General features: G+C 48.7%; 8 protein-coding genes across 8 annotated transcripts; 5 read left to right on the top strand and 3 right to left on the bottom strand.

Moving 5' to 3' along the window:
• The first annotated feature begins 124 nt into the window (after positions 1 to 124).
• On the top strand, positions 125 to 1,956 carry BKA67DRAFT_547939 (uncharacterized protein). The gene is made up of 4 exons (XM_046101485.1): positions 125 to 239; positions 295 to 444; positions 503 to 616; positions 675 to 1,956. Exons 1-4 carry the CDS (start codon positions 219 to 221, stop codon positions 1,500 to 1,502), a joined length of 1,113 nt encoding a protein of 370 aa, XP_045964538.1. The 5' UTR covers positions 125 to 218; the 3' UTR covers positions 1,503 to 1,956.
• Positions 1,957 to 3,669: 1,713 nt separating this feature from the next.
• Positions 3,670 to 5,557, top strand: BKA67DRAFT_509635 (major facilitator superfamily domain-containing protein; the record flags this gene model as incomplete). Its single annotated transcript, XM_046097253.1, has 4 exons — positions 3,670 to 3,836; positions 3,892 to 4,528; positions 4,582 to 4,825; positions 4,884 to 5,557. The coding sequence occupies 4 exons, from the start codon at positions 3,670 to 3,672 to the stop codon at positions 5,555 to 5,557; spliced, it is 1,722 nt and encodes a 573-aa protein (XP_045964537.1).
• A 419-nt stretch (positions 5,558 to 5,976) lies between these two features.
• Positions 5,977 to 6,572, bottom strand: BKA67DRAFT_653584 (uncharacterized protein; the record flags this gene model as incomplete). Its single annotated transcript, XM_046106391.1, has 3 exons — positions 5,977 to 6,008; positions 6,064 to 6,144; positions 6,383 to 6,572. The coding sequence occupies 3 exons, from the start codon at positions 6,570 to 6,572 to the stop codon at positions 5,977 to 5,979; spliced, it is 303 nt and encodes a 100-aa protein (XP_045964536.1).
• Positions 6,573 to 7,748: 1,176 nt separating this feature from the next.
• Positions 7,749 to 9,425, top strand: BKA67DRAFT_509906 (cytochrome b2; the record flags this gene model as incomplete). The annotated part of the gene is made up of 4 exons (XM_046097278.1): positions 7,749 to 7,857; positions 7,913 to 7,950; positions 8,024 to 8,299; positions 8,352 to 9,425. 4 exons carry the CDS (start codon positions 7,749 to 7,751, stop codon positions 9,423 to 9,425), a joined length of 1,497 nt encoding a protein of 498 aa, XP_045964535.1.
• A 1,415-nt stretch (positions 9,426 to 10,840) lies between these two features.
• On the top strand, positions 10,841 to 13,447 carry BKA67DRAFT_530497 (Cullin family protein; the record flags this gene model as incomplete). Its single annotated transcript, XM_046099251.1, has 6 exons — positions 10,841 to 10,911; positions 10,977 to 11,046; positions 11,106 to 11,122; positions 11,176 to 11,285; positions 11,315 to 13,203; positions 13,259 to 13,447. The coding sequence occupies 6 exons, from the start codon at positions 10,841 to 10,843 to the stop codon at positions 13,445 to 13,447; spliced, it is 2,346 nt and encodes a 781-aa protein (XP_045964534.1).
• A 1,059-nt stretch (positions 13,448 to 14,506) lies between these two features.
• Positions 14,507 to 15,491, top strand: BKA67DRAFT_530496 (uncharacterized protein; the record flags this gene model as incomplete). Its single annotated transcript, XM_046099250.1, has 3 exons — positions 14,507 to 14,583; positions 14,665 to 15,364; positions 15,456 to 15,491. 3 exons carry the CDS (start codon positions 14,507 to 14,509, stop codon positions 15,489 to 15,491), a joined length of 813 nt encoding a protein of 270 aa, XP_045964533.1.
• A 2,187-nt stretch (positions 15,492 to 17,678) lies between these two features.
• Positions 17,679 to 18,519, bottom strand: BKA67DRAFT_547894 (uncharacterized protein). The gene has a single exon (XM_046101484.1). The coding sequence runs from the start codon at positions 18,281 to 18,283 to the stop codon at positions 18,101 to 18,103; it is 183 nt and encodes a 60-aa protein (XP_045964532.1). The 5' UTR covers positions 18,284 to 18,519; the 3' UTR covers positions 17,679 to 18,100.
• A 906-nt stretch (positions 18,520 to 19,425) lies between these two features.
• Positions 19,426 to 20,548, bottom strand: BKA67DRAFT_50366 (uncharacterized protein). Its single transcript, XM_046097104.1, has one exon. The coding sequence runs from the start codon at positions 20,337 to 20,339 to the stop codon at positions 19,776 to 19,778; it is 564 nt and encodes a 187-aa protein (XP_045964531.1). The 5' UTR covers positions 20,340 to 20,548; the 3' UTR covers positions 19,426 to 19,775.
• Between the last annotated feature and the right edge of the window lie 264 nt (positions 20,549 to 20,812).

Here is a 20,812-nt window from a genome sequence, read left to right as displayed (position 1 = left end):
ATCTTTATCTTATCTTTATCTTAGCGCCGCTGACAGGCTGTGACGCAGCCGTGTATGTGCATGCAGTGCAGTTTGACCCCTCCATCAAAACCGCGATTGCCCCGCCATGTACGACAGGTAAAATATTTTATGACAACTGCTTGGCTATAGCACAGCACAGCAAGGAAGCTGGGCTCTCTCTCTCTCTCTCTCTCTTTCTCTCAAACGAGCATACCAAGATGCCCACAGAACTCGAAGAGGTACGCCATACCCTGAGGGGCTATCTCTTGCTCATGTAAATTAATTTCCATCCAGCTTGTTGGCTTTATTGCCAATCCAAATCCACAGATCAGGCTTTTGGCTACGGAGCATTTACTCCCTTACTCAACTGCCGACCCAAGCATCTTCAAAGTCGACAACCTACAACCAGTCAAGAACCTGAAGCTTTTGGTGAAAGACCATCCCGTAAGACCTCATAATTGACACCGTCTCATTTTCATTCGACTCTAAGCCAGCATGATAGAAAATCGCCGAGCATGTCATAACAATACTTGTCAACCTCTCAGCGGATCGCCAAGTGCTTGAGTCTTTAGCTGCCGACGACAAGTTCCTAGACACTGTTCTCGGGTTCATAATTGTGAGTGACACAATTGCGCAGACGCATGCCCTAGCAGATGAATGCTGATGCGATATAGAGCCCCTCTGAGCCCAATGCCAACCTGTTGTCCATGCTCTTGGCAAACCTCGCCAAATGGGATGGATTCAAATCGATACTCGATAAGAGGCAACCTGCCCCAAAAGAGCTTGGTTCGGATGATCGCGTACTGAATCAACTGCTTGACCTCTTTGTGAAGGGAGCCGAGGGCACTTACAACAAGGCTGCCGACTTTGACCATCTGTCATACTTATTCGCCGATTTGACGAAACATGATGCGATACGTCATCACTTCCTCCAGAAGCAAGACTACGATGAAGTCATACCTATCACCAAGTTGATAGTATTCACCGAACACAAGTCTGATGTTCGACGAAAGGGAGTCGCCTCGACTATCAAGAACGTCGCTTTCGACATTCCTTCTCATCCAGCTTTCATGTCTGATGATGACATCAACATGCTGCCTTATATCATTCTGCCGATCATCGGAAGCGAGGAATATGATCTCGAGGAATCCATGGCCATGCTGCCTGAACTGCAATTGCTGCCGCCGGATAAGCAACGCGACTCCGATCCAAATATTATTCAGACTCATGTGGAAACGTTGTTGTTACTGTGTACCACCAGGTCAGGTCGTGATCGTCTACGGGAGATCAATGTTTACCCAATTGTCAGAGAGACCCATTCGAAGGTCAACGATGCTGATGTAAGGGACGCTTGCGAGCGACTTGTCAATTTTCTGAAAGGCGATGAGGATGACACAAACGACAATGCGCGAGTGGAGGAGCTTGGCCGGGAGGCGGCAAAAGATACCCTGGAAGCGAACGACGATGATGACAATGACGACGACGAAATCGTCGAGGTATAAGGATTTCTCACACCAAATATGTGATTGAACCACTATCAACTCTATGATCGCTAAACACCCACATATTCTACTGGATCTGGGTGTAGCTGTGCCTCTTAGGATGCCAGCGGCTTGGTTCTGCGGGTCTATTATGAACCATTTGGGAGAGCATGTTCAATAAGCTCGGACGGCTCTAAGAGGCAGCTCTGGCCTGCTGAACGAAAGTGAAACTCCTCACTAGACTAGAGTTTATTCCCGCTGCCTGCACACTCGCGTTGATCTGGGCCTGTTCAATGAGTTGACGAATTCTTCACGATACAAGCCTCGGAAGGGAGTTGTTTATATAGGTCCTCTGACCAACTTCTCTTGGAATGTCAACTCCTTGCCAACGTCCTTCAACTACACACTAATTCATAGCTACAACATCCAAAGGTTTAAATAAATAAAAAATAAAAAATAAAAATGTTGCCCAAAATAGCCGAGCTGCACAATACCCGACTGTCTAGTTCGGCCCGATTTCGTAATAATTGTAAAGAGTTTGCGTGTCGTTGTCGAATCTCAGCTGTGGCGCCAGCAAGCTATTACTTACGTGGTCCTGGCTGGTGGGCCCGGTGTGGGACAACACTTTCTCGTTGCTGGGGGGTCGAGCGCGTGTCGGCATGCTCTGGTATGATTGGCTGATCCATTCTATAGTGACTTGACAGCATCTTCGAAAGTAGCTGGCTTTTCGGACCTAAGTCTTTTTCTGAAATGTATTGATTTTTTTTATGGCTGTCGAGTCCGTCCGCCTTCGAAGTCCAAAGTCGTGACCAAGCATTTGCCAAGTCGCACAAAATGTGCATACCCGGCTTGGTAAACGCTTGGCTAACGCCTCTGACGATGTACCCGGAAGGTTGCATAGCCATCACGCGACTAACCTTGCATTGTATCTCTTATATCGAAATTCATCTCAACTCGCTATCGTGTTCCAATATTTGAGGTGTTACAAGATAACAGGGCAGTTTGTATATCCTCTTCCAGTTTTCGCATCCAACACTCCTAGATTCGAATTGGCCGACTGACGCACTGCCTCCAGTCCTCGCTCGCTCGGTGAGGATTTCGAGATATCCGTCTCAAGTTTTAAAGGCAGGGTTAGTTTGCACTAATTATTTGCCCGGGATATGCTAACTTGAGATAGCCTGGCGTATTGCGGGATTCAGAACGAATGAAGAGCTTATTTCAAGCCCACGTTTATCGGTTCTCGTCTCTGATTGGCTCAACTGAGTATATCAACTTATGACAGCCTGGACAAGAGACAGATACATAGCCTTTTGCAAACAACTCTACACTAAGACAAAAATTTGACATTCAAACCGTCTGGATGGAGTAACTGTTGGATCTCACACGTGTCATGGCCCAGTGAAGCTCGTGGGCAATAAGTAGCGTGTTCCAGACCCAACTGTTTGGGTCGTACTGCGCGGCGGATCATAGCTGCAGCACGTTTTTGGCCCTGAATATTGTTTCACCGAGCAAAGAAAACCGTTGTATCATGATGTTGCATGAAACATGTACCTGATGAGCTGGGAGTGAGCGACTTAACAGCTTCCCATGTAGAGATGTGGCCTGCATGTTTCATGGAAACCAGCAAAGCATGCGATCCGCAACTGCTGTTCGGTAAGAAGAGGCGTTGGGAAAACTCCCAATCAGGCATCGAACCCGATATGGTGACCGATCAGTGGATCCCTTATTAATATCTGGAGACAAGTCTCATGAGTGCACGCGTCCCACCGATTCGCAGACAGGCTCGGCCTTATGGATTCACTGACATTGAAGGGACTACCCATTGGAACAACCCTCCTTCACTGATATGAGTTCCACTTAGTATTGAAGCGTGAGCTGACCCAATGCAATACGCCGCACGCCCGTCGCCTAGTGCTTCCGGAAAATTAATGCTATGTCTAATGTGTCTTTGCGGGTAGAACTAATGCTACCCTCTTCGTCCTGTCTTAAAGAGGGCATCTCCCGCTCGACATTGGCAAAGCTTCTTTCGTTCCATGTGCTTGACCGTTCCGTCTTGGCAAACTAATAATTTGCTTCGTCTTTCGTTCTTTTTTCGTTCTTGATCAAACCTGCCAAACGAAACCAACACCGCATCCTCTTCGGATACTCCCTTCCATACCGAAGTTAGTATAATAACCGAAGCAGAACCATGTCTTCAGAAGAGCAGCCCGCAGCCCCTGTCGCGAAGACCTCTGGAGGCAATGCTGCCTATCACAACTTCCACAACGACTTCGTTCATGTTCAAGACCCCAACGAGCGACGCCGTCTCGCTCTCGCCGAGATTGACAAGGCCCCGTTCGGCTGGTATCATGTTCGGTATGTCCTTTTGCGCCCTCTTATCGATGATATCAGAGACCTAACTGCATCATAGCGCGGTTGTCGTTGCTGGTGTGGGATTTTTCACCGACTCTTACGATATCTTTGCCGTTTCTCTTTTGACCACTATGCTTGGCATAGTATATTACCCCAGCACCGGTTCCCTGCCTACCCAATCCGACAGTGCTATCAAGCTTGCTACATCCGCCGGTACAGTCATCGGTCAACTTCTCTTCGGTCACCTCGCGGATAGATTTGGCCGTAAGAAGATGTACGGTATTGAGTTGATCATCATCATCTTCGCAACCTTTGGACAGGCTCTCGCCTCTGGCTCGCCCTCGGTCAACATCGTCGGTCTTATCATCTTCTGGCGTGTTCTGATGGGCGTGGGTATTGGTGGTGACTACCCATTGTCAAGTATTATCACTTCCGAGTTCGCGACCACCAAGTGGCGCGGCGCTATGATGGCTGCCGTCTTCGCCATGCAGGGTATTGGCCAGCTCGTCTGTGCTATGATCATGCTGTTTGTCACCCTCGGCTTCAAGGAGGCCCTGCTGCAGTCACAGGGTGTGACGACTTGCAATGACTACTGCGCCGTTGCCGTTGATAAGATGTGGAGAACTCTGATCGGTTTCGGTGCCGTTCCCGCCTGTATCGCCTTGTACTATCGTCTGACCATTCCTGAGACTCCTGTAAGTGGGCCTTCCCCGTTTAATCTTTAACCTATTTTCCTGACAGTGTTTAGCGATACACTTTTGATGTCAGTCGGGATATTGAGAAGGCCTCGGATGATGTCAAGGCATACATGTCCGGCAAGCACGAGGGTCACCCCGATGAGGTCGCCAGAATCCAGGCTCGTGCTGCCGCTGAGTCTCAAATGCAAATTCCTAAGGCAAGTTTCGGTGACTTCTGTCGCCACTACGCCAAGCCCAAGAACGGTCTTCTCCTACTCGGTACTGCCGGTTCTTGGTTCATGTTGGATGTTGCTTGTAAGTATCTATGTTCTGAATATCCCTACATAACATTAGTAACTCACATTTTATTCAGATTATGGTCTCTCGCTCAACAACACCGTTATCCTTAACGTTATCGGGTTCTCTACGAAGGGTGCCACTAGCGCCTACGCATACCTCTATAACACTGCTGTCGGTAACCTAATAATTGTCCTAGCTGGCGCGGTGCCTGGCTACTGGGTCTCCGTTGCGACGATCGACACTCTTGGTCGTAAGACTATCCAGCTCATGGGTTTCATCATTCTTACGATCCTATTCTGTGTAATGGGTTTCGGCTACAACTACATCACGGCACACTCCCAGAACGGCTTGCTTGCGATCTACGTTCTGGCCCAGTTCTTCTTCAACTTCGGACCTAACACCACTACATTCATCGTTCCTGGCGAGGTGTTCCCCACACGCTACCGTTCCACCTCTCACGGCATCTCTGCCGCCTCCGGCAAGATCGGCTCTATCATTGGCCAGGGTGCTATTGCTACCCTGCGCACCAGGGGCGCCACTAAGGATAACGCCGCCCCCTGGATGGACCACGTTCTCGAGATATACGCCTTGTTCATGCTGCTCGGTGTCTTCACTACCTTTTGTATTCCCGAGACTAAGCGCAAGACTCTTGAGGAGCTTTGCGGCGAGGACCAACCCCTTCCCAAATCGCCTCACTCCGACAATGCTGGCGGCGTTTTCGACGGCAAGCCTGAGCAAACTCTCTAGGCCAGTGGTTTTCAGATCGGTGTGTTCAAGATGCGATATCTGTGTTTATATATAAGAGGTGTAATGTAGTTGCGAGCGGTTCGGCCCTAAGAGGTCTGGTTGGATATAGATACCCATGGTCTCAAACCAGTAAAAATTTTATTGATGACCACATTCCTTTTTCATACATGTTGTCGAGTGACCAAGAACTTCAGGATGTTGATTGTATCATTCATTCATAACGTTGGATTGTTGGTAGTAGAACTTGAGCCGTTCAGTCAGGTAAGAGACATGGTACTTGCACGATTATCAAATAATTCTGTATCGTTTGTCTCATTAACGTACTAGAAGGAGTTAAAACATCCCGTGTTATGCTAAGGAGCTGAACTTTTGCTATCTCATCACAGCTTGGGCTGTTTTCGACGGTTCTAGAGCTCTTCCTATTCAGTGGTGATGTTTACCTTGTTCTTGTCTGCAAGACGGTTAGTCGTATTGATGAGAGAAAAATGCGGCACAAATAAACCCACAGAAGGCAACATATCCCTTGATGTGGTTCGCCTTCTCAAACGTGTCAGGGTAGTACCATGCAGCGTTCTCGAGATTCTTGTCTGTTTGACAGGCGTAATCAGTGGCGAGTCTAACGAATTTGTGGATTATCGTATGGACTTGTGAGCCAACGGTATCATTCGCACTGGGTATTTCCGACATGAAAGGCAAATCCATCGTGGCACTCAACTGTATTACCCGAGGATGGAGCTGGAGGCAAAGAAAAGATTGAGTTTTCAGCCCACCCTCCTCCCATGGTCTATACGAGCGTCGGGTATTGTAGGAGACTTCGCAACTTACCTCCGATCTTGATGGTATAATAGCTCGCGTCTCCTTTCCATGGACAGTGCGTGGTATGATCGGTTTTGCTAAAGTACTCCGTCTTGATGGCAGATGGTGGGAAGTAGATGTTGTTTTCGACCACCTCATACGAGGCTGCATCTGCGATGACAGTGCCGTCGACGGCGGCCTTGGCATGACCAGAAGGCATGTTTGAGATTTGAATTGCAAAGATGGTGAAAGGATTGCAGTGTGAGCGGTCTGCGCTTGGCGTTCAGAAATGTTGATCGACTACCTTGGTGTAAGCTGCGAAACGGGCGGAAAAGAGGGATTCGTGATGCATCGAGCATGTATGCGTAAGCAAATCTGGGGGGATTGCGGGGTTGAGGCCGCTGGTGCAGCTATCCACCACCTGAATCCATTTAACTACGTAGCATGCTGAGTACCTTTGGCCCGGCACGTCGAGCTTGTGGTTCTACTGTGTAGTCAAAGTCTATTAGGTCGATTGGTGCTCGATGACTGACACGACCATCTGGCAGGTCGGATAGCTGAGAACGTATTCTTATACTCGGTATCGGAACAACCGAGTGAGAAGCCTTGTTCGTTGTAGATGAGCCGGAACTGTAGCCGAGATAACTTGCAGCCGATCTTTTGGAAACTCAATACTCAACTGAATCTCAGGCGACAGGGACGGTGAAACTGGCAAGGTTCTATAATTGGACGAAGACGTAGTCATTTATTGATCCACTACCATCGTAGCTCAGAACACGGACAGGGCCAGGTACCTGTCTGGCCTGCTTATACTACTGTGCCTAATATACGGAATATTCACACTCAGGCATGTTTTACACCAAAGCGATACAGCTGATAGATGGATATCCTCCTTTTGTCCATGCAGCCATGCTAGTTTTGTAAAGCCGATGGAAAAGCCGAAAAGGGCACCTATTTTAGTGAAAAATAGTGCCAGGCGATCATAGTTTGCACCTGTATAAGCACAGCACCCGATGACGTTCAGCCAATAGCTACTCACAGTATAGAAATATTCAGATGGTGATTCATTTAAGAAACCCACAATGCGCGCTCCTTCCCACCGAGATCCCGAACCATCTCCACTAGAACCCCAAACTTCCCCCACACTTCAGGCGGTGATCGGCCATTTACTGTGTCGAAAGAGGATGCGGACAAGAGATTCTGGATTAGACTAAAAACTATCGTTCGTAAATAGTTTCCAAGGTGGCTAATCCTCGCGACTGTTTTTCAGTTTTCCTTCTCGTTGATTTCGCTTCACTATTCGGAGCCAATTGCTGTGAATAACAAAGTACGCGAAACATCCACTCGCGCCAGTTGAAGACAAGCTCCGCTGGGGTTTGAAGCAACGTCATTCGCGATGGCGTCGAAAGGGCTTTCTGGAGTTGAGGTTGCGAAGCACAACACCAAGGAGTCTTGCTGGGTTATTGTGCATGGAAAAGCCTATGATGTGACAGAATTCCTCCCAGGTATGGTCGTTGTCTTCAGTACGAAGATAGCAGGCGTGGCTAAACGATACTGTAGAACACCCCGGTGGACCAAAGATCATATTGAAGTATGCCGTAAGTCGCAATCACAATCGTATCAATAACATTTGTGCCATTCAGGATGATTGACCCGGTTTTGACTGCACAGGGTAAAGATGCGACAGAGGAATACGAACCCATCCATCCTCCGGACACTCTGGACAAGTACCTCGATAAGTCGAAACATATGGGCGCCGTAGACATGAACACTGTAGCCTCGGTTGAGAAGGCTCACGATCCCGCAGAGGAGGATCGACAACAGAGGATCAAGGACAAGCCTGCGCTAGAGCAATGTTACAATTTGCTAGACTTTGAGTCCGTGGCTAAGAACACCATGAAGAAGGGCGCTTGGGGATATTATTCAAGTGCTGCCGACGACGAGATTGTGAGTGATTTCCTTGTCGATCTAGCAACTGTGAAGGCTGACTCTCTGGCAGACGTTGAGGGAGAATCACGAGGCATTCCATAGGATATGGTTCCGGCCCAAGGTCCTAGTTGACGTTAAGGAAGTCGATTTCTCGACGACCATGCTGGGTACCAAGGTCGATATCCCACTATACATAACGGCGACAGCACTGGGCAAGCTTGGCCATCCTGAGGGTGAAGTAGTGTTGACAAGGGCAGCCAAGAAGGCCAACGTAATCCAGATGATCCCGACTCTGGCGTCATGTTCATTCGACGAGATTATGGATGCCGCTGAAGCAGACCAAGTACAATGGATGCAGCTTTACGTCAACTCGGACCGAAAGATCACTCAGCGCATTGTTGAGCATGCTGAGAAGCGGGGATGCAAGGGACTGTTCATCACAGTCGATGCGCCTCAACTCGGGAGGAGGGAAAAGGATATGCGATCCAAGTTCGAGGACGCAGGAACCAATGTCCAGTCGGGTCAGGCAACGGATAACTCGCAGGGTGCAGCAAGAGCGATTTCATCTTTCATCGACCCTAGTCTTTCGTGGAAAGACATCGCGTGGTTCAAGTCTATCACAAAGATGCCGATCATCTTGAAGGGTGTCCAGCGCGTGGAGGATGTCCTCAAAGCTATCGAGGTTGGTGCGCAAGGCGTAGTGCTATCTAACCACGGAGGTCGCCAGCTCGACTTTGCGCGCTCTGCTATTGAGGTACTCGCTGAAACCACCCCGGTTCTTAGGGAACTGGGCCTCGACAACAAGATTGAGATATACATTGATGGTGGTGTCCGGCGCGCCACCGATATCATCAAGGCTTTGTGCCTTGGTGCCAAAGGTGTTGGTATCGGACGGCCGTTCCTTTACGCCATGTCGGCATACGGGCAAGAGGGCGTCGACCGAGCTCTGCAACTACTCAAAGATGAGATGGAGATGAATATGCGCCTGATTGGTTGTACAAGCGTTGACCAGCTGAATCCGAGCTTGGTCGACACAAGGAATCTGGGCAGTCATGTCACGCCGGTGCCGAAGGACAATCTTGGACACACAGTGTACGATCCGCTAGTTACTCCGGCATTCAAGCCGCCGAAGGCCAGGCTATGAATTTAAATCAAAGCCGAAATCTAAGCGCGTCGGGAAAGAACGTAATAGTTAAGGCGGTTCATTGTACTCGACGTCTCCGAAATATAGTGGATTTAGCATTTGTCTCACAGCTTATATATCTCAATCTCGGTGGCCTGTGATCCTCGGTGCCGCCCACGAGCTTTATTTGTCTACGCTATGGTGGCATTCACCAACCTGCGACCAGTATCTCCTCGTTGATCTCCCCATCACGGCGCAATATAGTGCGATTCTGAGAACTCTAGAAATGTCGAGGTGTATGCACGGTCGACTAGCAGCTGTCTGCCGAGCCATTCCTAATTCTGCTGGATACACATAAGGTTGCAGAATGCAGTAGTGTTCCTCTGAAGCATCTGTCACGCTCGGTTCGAACCAAGCAGCAGGACTGTTACTCTGCAAATACTAGGCAAAGTCGGGATATTTCAGATAAACACACCTGGGACGGATCACACGACGAGTACACAAGTCGCGACTTGAAAGACCAGCCAAACTATGTCCAAGGCAACCAATGGAATTGTAGTGGAGCAGGGGGAAGGGAACATTGAAGCCTGGAGTTATTGGAGCTACTGCACTGGAGCTACTGGAGTTAATTACTACTGTGTGTATATGGTCTGTGCCCGCCCCTCCGTACTGTAACAACCTGCCCATGCCGAGAAGATTTCCTGTCAGGCTGGCGAGTCTTCCTTCTTCGTCTGACAAGATAGCACTCCCAAAAGAGATTTCGCCTTTTCGATTCTGCAAGGGAGACCATCTGCCAACCGTGAGTGTTCTGCGCGCCTTTTGTTTATTTCGCATCCGTCATCGTCATCGCCACTTCCACGCCTTGTCTTCCACGACTCCAGCTCGTTCCAGGGAATCGCGGGGTGTTTCCTGAGTTCCTGAGGCTAAGAAGCTCCCTAAGGCATCGCATCACTCACTGAAAGGGTCCCACTGCTACCAACTCCGTTGTGTTAAGTACATAAGTTATTTGTACACTGCACTTTTGCCTTGACTTGACTTGAAAAATGATCCCCATTCAGTGAATCGGATCCAGTTTTAACTTCCCTGCGCCGAAGCAGAAGCCCGAGCCCAAGCCCAAGCGCGTCATTCTTGAACCACAATCATCCTTCGCACCAACACCATATCGCAGTCGGTGATCTTGTAGATACTCAAGCTTCCTCCGACCCGCATCTCTCCATTCGCATCACACTCATTGCACAAACATACTAACACACCGGCCTCTGCTAGTTCAATATAACACTGGCCCGGTCCTTGCGAGATAGCGTCTCCCAAGAATTCGAAGCAGTCACAGACAGCCCCCAACCCAGGCCCGAGGAGCATCTCGGCCACCACCGCCATCACCACCGCCACCGAGTCGACACCCAGCGCTTCCTCTCGGAGCTTGGTCCGACGACAACATGGCGGCCGCTGCAGCTCGCCAGTCGGTGGTTATGCCACCTGCTCCCAACAAGGAGGATATTGGAGCAACGTATGTCATCCTCTCGCCGCCCATCCGTCGCATTCCGCGACCACGCCGTAGCTGACCAAGTCCAGATGGGACTATCTCCAGGCTGGTATCTCCAAGATCATGATTAACTTACAAGATGGCATGGACTTGGCTACGGTATGTCTTCTCGTTTCTCTAAATTGTGGCCCTGACCATGTTGCTAATCTCCGTCACAGTACATGGGCATATACACGTAAGCAACCGGTTTGAAACCTATACCATAACCTGCATGCTAATCAACTGCAGTGCTGTGCACAACTTTTGTACTTCTCAGAAGGCCGTCGGGATGAGCACATCCGGCGGTAGTCAAGCTCACAGGGGAGGTAATACGCGCCCTGTAATATCTGATGGCTTTGGTATGCTAACGAACTCATTAACCATGCAGCACACTTGCTCGGCGAAGATCTTTACAAGAAGTTGATGGAGTATCTTAACAACCACCTCGCAGAACTGCTCGAGCAGTCGATAGCACATACCGACGAAGCACTGCTGGCCTTCTACATCAAGGAATGGGACCGGTACACCACCGCTGCCAAGTACATCCATCATCTCTTCAGATACCTGAACCGCCACTGGGTCAAGCGCGAAATGGACGAGGGCAAAAAGGACACGTACGACGTCTACACCCTACATTTAATGCAATGGCGTACTCAGCTGTTTGAGAAGGTATCCAAGAAGGTCATGGATGCTGTCTTGAAGCTGGTCACGAAGCAGAGAAACGGCGAGACCATCGAGCATGGCCAGATCAAGTCTATTGTTGATTCCTTTGTGTCGCTGGGCCTTGACGAACACGATGCCACCAAGTCGACCCTTGACGTCTACAGATTTCACTTTGAGAAGCCCTTCATCGATGCGACTAAACAATTCTACCAAGCCGAGTCAAAACAGTTCATCGCCGAAAACAGCGTGGTTGAGTACATGAAGAAGGCCGAGACTCGCTTGAACGAGGAAGAGGAGCGTGTTCGTATGTATCTGCACTCCGACATTACCAGCAAACTGCGGGCGACCTGTAACGAGGCGCTCATTGAAGAGCACCAGACCATTCTCAGAGACGAGTTTCAGATCTTGCTGGACAACGATCGGGAAGACGATATGGCGCGTATGTTCAACCTGCTGAACAGGATAGCCGGAGGTTTGGAGCCACTGAGACAAAAGTTCGAGACTCACGTGCGAAATGCTGGTCTCGCCGCTGTCGCCAAGGTGGCCTCTGACGCCGACAAGCTCGAGCCAAAGGTCTATGTCGATGCGCTGCTGAGCGTCCACACACAATACCAAGGCTTGGTCAAGCGCGCTTTCAATGACGAACCCGAATTCACTAGATCATTGGACAACGCCTGCAGGGAATTCGTCAACCGCAATGACATTTGCAAGGCTGGCTCAAACAAGTCTCCAGAGCTGCTCGCCAAGTACACCGACACACTGCTGAAGAAGAGCGCAACCGGAATCGAGGAGGCAGAGCTCGACGCCACCTTGACGCAGATCATGACTGTCTTCAAATATATTGAGGATAAGGACGTATTCCAGAAGTTCTACTCGCGGATGCTGGCACGACGTCTGGTACACAGCAACTCATCTTCCGATGATGCCGAGACGAGTATGATCAGCAAGCTCAAGGAGGCCTGTGGTTTCGAGTACACCAATAAGCTCCAGCGCATGTTCCAGGACATGCAGATCTCTAAGGATCTGAACAATGGCTACAAGGAACACGTCAAGAAGGACGAGAGCGTATCAAAGCCACTTGACTCGACTTATTCCATACTAGGAACGAGCTTCTGGCCCCTGACACCGCCTAACACACAGTTTAACCCACCAGCTGAGATCCAAGCTGACCTTGACCGTTTCGGCGCATACTACAAGCAGAAGCATGATGGACGTAAATTGACGTGGTTGTGGCAACTCTGCAAGGGCGAGGTCCGCACGGGCTACTGCAAAAGCTCAAAAACACCTTTCACATTCCAAGTCAGTGTTTATCAAATGGCTATCTTACTCATGTTCAACGAAAAGGACGAGCACTCGTATGAGGACATCGCTTCCATCACTGCTTTAACCCCGGAGGCGCTGGATGGTGCACTCGGCATCTTGTGCAAGGCCAAAGTTCTTAACCAGAAGCCCGCTGGTTCTAAGCCTGGTCCTGACCACACCTTCTATCTTAATTATGATTTCAAGAGCAAGAAGATTCGTGTGAATCTCAACGTCGGTACGAAGACGGAGCAAAAGCAAGAAGAGGCCGAGACGAACAAGACAATCGAGGAAGACCGCAAGCTCGTCTTACAGGTACATTTTCCTTCCTTTCGCTCATTTGTACCTGTCGCACTAACCGTTAATGTAGTCCGCTATTGTTCGTATCATGAAGGCTCGCAAGCAGATGAAGCACAACCAGCTGGTCAGCGAGACGATCAACCAAATCAAGTCCAGATTCGTCCCCAAGGTAGCAGATATCAAGAAATGCATTGAGATTCTGCTTGACAAGGAATACCTTGAACGTCTGGAGGGCGATGATCTAGGTTATCTTGCATAAGTCTACCAACGACGAAGGACTGCGAGTACCTCTGATGGCTGTACACTCAATGACTTCTTCCTCTCACCTATCTGACATAGCGTCACGTCAGCAGATTCTGAATTTCGGCGTTTACATGATAACGCATTCTGTTCGGAGCAGGGGCTGGCTGGAAAGGGGTTCGGCAGGCATAAATGGATGATTCGAGGCTGGCCAATGTGGAATCCAGCAATATAGACACTTATTATGATGGCATTGGTCGATGCAGCTTGGTGGTTGCCACGAGAAGCCAGCATACAGGACATGGAATTAAATTTGCCAAAGCGGTTAAGGTTGTTAGATTCTCGTAGTTGCCTAGCAGCTAGTCACAGGGTCCAAGGATGTCCACCTGGTGATTCGAGTAGCGACTTGATCCTAGCAAAAGCCGAGTTACCTAAGCACATTGGTTAGAGCATTCCGACAAAGAAGGCTGCTCCCCAAGGCGAACTGGCGTGCTACTAAGATTAGGTTGCTCCCCAGGTCAGCTGGAAAATTCAGACAAATGGTTAAATTTCTACCATTTCTGCCGTGTAGTGGTGAACTGTCCCAACTGTTGCGTGATTGCAACGCGGCAGAATCATTTCTACAGTATGCTGTCTATAGCTGATTACACTAATCGTCCATCCATTTAGTTGATTAGTCAACTATACTGCATCATTCGAAACGCCGTGTCGCCAAGTCGACTTGGGTAATTTCTCAGCTGCTGCCGGTATATGGAATACATGTCACAAAGTCCATTGCTGTCTCAACCGACCAGCAAGCTTGATGTCGAACCAAGGCTGAGGTGATATTGAGCAGAAGTGGCGACCATTGTGGCTTCGAGACTTGTCTGATTCAAGGGAATGGCAAGCGTGTTTGGCACTGAAACGACACCCAACATACGTTTGTGGAAGTCACGATCTATTGCTATATCTAGCATGCTACCTAAAGAGCCTTGTGCCTCAACAACACCAAAACATCATCTCATGGACTAGGTCATTAGTTATACGTTTTGATTACCGCACGTTTGCTCAGTTCTGTGCATACGTACTATCGTCTAGCATGTCTTTCTACGGACTCTCACTGCCTACCAGGGCTCTCCTTCCACGTATCACAACTCCAGGCAGTAGACCTGGGAGGTCTTCAACCGTCCATTTCGGCCAAGTACTCTCACATCGACGAGCAAACGTTGTTTCCGCCTTAGCAAACTAGGAGAATAGGGCGAATCGCAAGCGTGGCACTTCGTCCGAGATTTCAGAGTATATTAGCCTGTACACGACGCCCTCAAGAGATGACCTCGTCCCAGAGTTCCGCCACGTTGAGAACATCAAACCAAACACCGAAAACCCCTACCGACCAGACAGATACAATGACGTTCATCATGTATCGGAAGTTCAAGAACTTGCCTCACCGTCTTCTGAATTCCAGTCTCAGGCGACTCCAGTCGCCCATAAGTCATACAAAATCCCGCTGCCAGACATGGGATTCGTTCACTTCGATACAACACCATTTACCTCACCGGTTGTCAAAGATGATACACGAAGCCCTGCCGCATCTTCCGACTACCCATCTGAAGGGATTCGATCCGAGGAGTGCCTATCCCCACCAGATGATGGTAAATTGAGTATCCGGCAGGGCGAGTTCAACTTGTCTGGTTTGCACGAGTATTATTACAGCGGTCCCCGAGAGCGCACATCCGAAATGCGCTCTACCTCAGTTACGGATGCTGCCGGTCCCCATATCAGGAACACCAGCACGAGTCTACAAGATGAACTGGCCACTGCAAATGCTGGTCCAAATGTCTTCGATGAGGGAAGTACAACAGCAAGCGATGCGGACAGGAGTAGCCAGGGTAGCTCGAGTAGAAAATCATCTGCCACTATGATTGGACGGACTTTCACTGGTGAGAAGTTAGTCAAGGTGAGAGCGAGAGCTGAGGGATGGAGTTGTGCAACTGTTGATGGGGCTGTTATACAATGCACTTGGGAAGACGATGACGTCACGCCTACAGATACGCACATGGATGTTCACATCTCCGGCGCTTTGAGCAAGGCTGATGGAAAATATCTGAGAAAGTCCAAGATCAGGAAGTGGGTTAAGAAAACGTGGGGAAAGACAGCCGGTCGTTTGTTTCTAAAGCAAAAAAAGGTTAATAAAGGGAGGGAGGTGGCGGAGCCTGACTGCCTGATCAGGATGGGAAGAACGTACAGTTGAACCTTAATAGGGCATTGGAGGACTCGAGATTATCTTGAATGATAGGGAGGGGGGATGTGTTCACCTTGTTAGGGGACGATTGTATGCTTTACCGTGATAATTCAAGCACTCATACTTCTATTTTCTTTTCTCGGCACTTGAAATGTCTCCATGGGATTGGGCTAGTAATGCGAGTTGGTTCATGAAAGCCCGATGTGAAAGGACCGGCCGGAAATTGTGGTCATCAAGTTATGTTCCCTTTGAGTCAGCCTAGTATGCATGTCCGACGAGTGGGCAAGCATCTTGTGCGCTGGCTGCGCCGCGCGAGAGGCGGGCTATTTCGACGGCTCCAAAGAAAAAAAAAAAGGAATTTGCTTCAGATGCTTTCATTCCCGCTTCAAAAAAGCTTCAATTCTTTTTTTACCTTTTTATATCTTTCAATACCCAACAGTCAATGTCAAAATCTGAAGATGGCAGAAGGTATTGGTACAACTGTCAGGCTTGCCGCCTTCATCGGCCAAGCAATTACGTATGTAACAGCACTGAACAGGATCTAATTACAGGGTCAATTGTAACGAGTCTGCAGGTGATACTAACGCTCTAGGATACCATATTGAAATTCTAGAGAAATATCTGGAATGCTCGGAGCCGGCGCCCTCTTCAGTCGCTGAGATTGAGCTCATAGTTCTGTGTGTGAACGTACATCGGCGACTCGAAGAGATACACCGCAGATTAGTTGAGAAGGTCGATCCTTCAATACGCAACGGCAACATGTCAATTGGGCAGGTCGAAGGATATTATCGAGGTCTTTCGAGAACTAGAGGAACAAATACACACTCTTTCTGAGAAGACCTCCAGGGAGCTGATTATGCTTCGGCCACGTTGGCTAAAACATAGCTATAATCTAGGCGCTCGAGGAGTCCAGGAAAGGTGGCGATTAGAGAAAATGTTAAAGAGACCTTTCAGACACTTTGTAATCTCGAAGAAAAGATTTAATCAAATTTTGAAGCCGTCGCGGGCCGTAACGTCCAGGAGTTTTTTGAGGCCGACCGTCACCAGGATGAATTCATTCAAGGAGAACAATTGTATACTAACTTCGAAACAAGCATTGACTCAGTCTTGACATCCATTTCCTGCTACACCTTATGGCTGGAGCATGACCTCATAAGAAAACAGCAATCTGTGCGGGGTGACCCAAAACCTGAGCGTAAATACCAAGGACGTTTCGTCCTGCTGTATAATCTCATTCATTAGAGAGGGCCGAATTTGGATGCTGTCGTCCATGTCATGGATCAGATCACATGTGAAGGAACGAGAAAGGTTGGACAAGGAAGAGCTGGCCAAGCATTTCAGGCAGCCAGTATAGAAGATTCCAAGGCGAGAATGATTTTGTTTCAGATAAAGAACTTCTGAGAGTGTACTAAGTTACGGGCTCAAGCTACAAGGTCTGAAGGACGGCTTTTAAATATCAACGTCAATGGCCAAACTGCGGAAGCGTCGTGCCTCTGCCAAGTTGCGCATACAGAATTTTACAGAGTGGTCCAACTGATTTTGAGTAGTTTTCCACTAATAAAGTATGTAATAACCTCGAAAAATGATAAATTGGTACATTACTCAAATATGAAATCAATAGTCATATCATGAAATCTGATGGTCTTTCACACTTGGACTGATCAATGTTCAGGTTTGTATGGCGTAAGCCCGGCCCAACTTTTGTCAATATCGCTCAACCCGAGGCTGAATCTACACACACACAGCCTTCACGATCTATCGACTAGTCTAGGCCCATTCTGCAATCCTTCTAATCACTGTCAGAATATGGCCTACAACTGTTATCATAGACTGAAAAAGGCTACTGATAAGTGTCGCAATTGGCCAGGCTGTTATGACTAAGATAAATCTGCCGAGGGTGGATGCGAACTCAGGCCCTTTCAGCCTTTTGCACGTGGTCGACTCGATGGAAATGGCATAAACATGGACACGAATATGTGATACGTCAATACAAACAGGTACGCTAATATGGTAGCCGACGCCGTACGAGGCGTTCTGCTGGTCGTTCTCTATCACCCAAAGTCCAAAAATGTGAACTATATAATCCAAACGTTACAGGGCGACACGGTCATCCTTGCTCCCAAGTTCTTCAAAGAGCTCAACGTGCTTCACAAGTCTGGGATGAGCCCGAATGCGGATTTAGTGGACAGCGTTATGGGCCAACACAATGGCGTGGATATCATTCATAAGACCATTTGACTTTTGATATGTATAAGAGCGTCTTACCAGAAATTTGTGTGTGTGAAGAACATGCTAGAGAGACTATTCAAAAGCTAGGTCGATAGCGACTTGTCTCCCGCCAATCCTTTTGCTTTACTAATTATAGGTTCAACGGAAAACCGAGTAGTACTATACGGAATTATCATGACTTGACAGGTTATCATAACATGGGTGCAGATTGACCTTTCTACGTCACATTCGGGCATTGGATGCAGAGCGGCCTGCGATGAAAATAGTCATGTTGTGGTCATAGAGAATTTTGCATAGTTCAAAGCCCACACCATCATAGCCATCCATCACGAGGAATATCTGCGATAGCCGAATGCACGTGTCAGAGACGTGGAAGGACAAGGGAGTACGATTCCACTCACTCATCCTGTTTGGTCAGGACGGTTTCTCTCCGTGAGAGGCGCGGCTGGAACGAAAGATAACTGGTAAAAGCGTTGCCCATGGTGTGAGCGAAGCGGATCAGAAACAGTTGAATGATCGTCCATCACGTTCAACGCGTTATTGAAGATATCTGTCTCCTTTAACTCCGAAGTTTCGCATTTCTAGGTGCATGCCTGATTAGAGTTCCAGTGTGCAGACGATAGTTTCTCTCTCTCCCTATGTGTGCGTGTGTGTGTGTGTGTGTGTGCGCGCGCGCGCGCGCACGCTACATCCTATGACTTGAAAACCTACTGGTGATCTTCCATGTGTGTAAGAGCTAGAGAGACAGCGGCCATGTTACGTATGCAGCGGTTCCGAAGCGATCCAATGACGTCTCTTAGGCTAGTTGCATGGATGGAAACGTGCTTAATGCAAGGAGCAGCAGGGATGCATGTGCTTTTGTTGTCATCCAATGAGGAATTCTGGTCTCCACGACACGAACCATGGATCATAGTACATTGCATGCTCTTGGAGGAAGGGTACTGTAACACAAACTGGGATGGTGACAGGGCTGGTCTGCATGTTTTGGGTCCTGAATTTCGTGATTCGCCAATAGGACACGGGCATTGTGGGGAAATGGCAATATTTTCCCCGTTGCAGGTTGAAAGAACTACAATGCAGATACCTTAGTTGTGCTTTAGGCGCGGTCTTGTTAGAAAAAGATGCCTCAGAGCTGCCTAGGTTGAGATTCCTTCGGGGCCGAATAGCTCTCGACTGTACTCTAGAACAACGATTGGTATAGATATGACAGATGTTACACCACGGGGCCTCCTGCCAAGAGGTCATATGCAGTCCTTTTGAGCTGCCTCGCTGTGATTGCAACCCTGCCGTACTCTTTGCTCACCCGAGTGATACTATAAAATACGATTCCCAAGCAGATACCCCTACAGAACAGGAAGCCTAGGCTGGATTCAACCATTGTATATTCGTTGGCCAACTGCCCAGTTCTGAGTACCCTCGCCCATCCTCATATCGAGGCCCCACAGCTGATGTGCGAGCGTCATTTTGATGTGGTAAAGTGTAAATCTTCATCAAGACATGTCAATTATTGTGATCAAGCGGCCGAGGAATATGATATCTGACTTCCTGCTTACCGGGACAGTTCCGTGACTTCACTGAGAACGGCTGTATAACGTCTCTCCTGTCGCAAGAGTAGGTAACATCACTCATCCATCGATCCGGCATGAAATTCGAGGGATCGTGGAAGTTGTATGATCAAATATTAGAGCAGTAGTGGTTCATTAGAACGACTGTCTAAAAGTAACTTTGTATTCGTGAACATGTCCGATGATAAAAAGCTTCTTTAAAGCATCCGAGATTGAACAATGATGTCAAAATTTGTACTTATTCTGTGCCGGATGTGTGCCACACAGGTCATGCCCCGTTCCTGTTTCTATTGTTGGACAACCAGCGAGTGAAGCCTTTGGCAAACGGCGCATTAATACGCAACGTCTCCTGCACCACTGCGTCCAGGTACAGGAGCTCGCTCATCACATCTTGCAACTTGATGATTTGAACGCCAGTAAAGGTGCTCTGAATCTCTTCCTGTAACTCTTTGTGGATATGCAGATTCGCCAAGATATGGTGAACGGCCGCAGTCTCCGCTACCGACGAAGGCTCGCTGCCAGCTAGAAGGACGACTGTCGCTTGCGCCTCTATTGTCTTCGTACGAAGACGATTTCTTTTTTCCCGCCTGCTCCAAGAAATGATGCATGAAATCATGGCAGTCCGTGGCCATGGCTATGCGGTTCCAGACGCGTTTTAAAGAAGCCTCATTATGGCTCATGTGCGTCTTACACCTTGAAGGCGAAATGCAGAGAGCCAACAAGGGATTCAGCGGCCAAAGTTTGTGGCATTTGTGCAACAGTGTCGCGGCATTGAAGAAGTCACTGACAAACCTGACCCAGTCGTGATAGACGCCGTTTTCCACGTAGCCCATGTCCTCGCTAAAGCCAAAGTCGCTGTTGATACCGGACATAGGAAATGTGAACCATTCGCACATCGACGAGACATCCGTTGGCGCTGAGCTTCTCAATTTGTGCCATGAGTCGTCTGATGAGCCTCTGTATCATCTGCTCCTGTTTGAGAAGCGAGCGATGCGAGAAAGTGCTGTAAAGTGAGCGCCGATTGGGGATCGCCTCCTTTTCGCTCGTGAGCGTGATGGTCTCCTTGCTAAGCATTATTTCATTGTTGAAGAGTGGATCTTTGAAGAAGTTTACCCTTCCTCCGCCAACCCTCTTGGTCTCCATAAATGTTAATCCATGCTTGCGGCTCGATATACGAGAGTGTCCCAGGAGCAATGTGCACACTCTCGCCTTATTTGCTGTGTGCCGCTTTGAGCGAGGATTAGCTCGGACCAAGAAGTGAGAGAACAGCTAGTGGAATGTCCGAGGCAACGAGGTAAACCGGACCTAGGTAATATGCCAATGGGTGGAAGTGGATATTGTAGATCAATTTGGTCACAACGAAAGGGCA

The sequence above is a fragment of the Truncatella angustata genome, assembly GCF_020726525.1.
Source record: "Truncatella angustata strain MPI-SDFR-AT-0073 chromosome Unknown BKA67scaffold_1, whole genome shotgun sequence".
In the NCBI taxonomy this organism is placed as follows: domain Eukaryota; kingdom Fungi; phylum Ascomycota; class Sordariomycetes; order Amphisphaeriales; family Sporocadaceae; genus Truncatella; species Truncatella angustata.
This window is presented reverse-complemented; position numbering and strand designations above follow the sequence as displayed.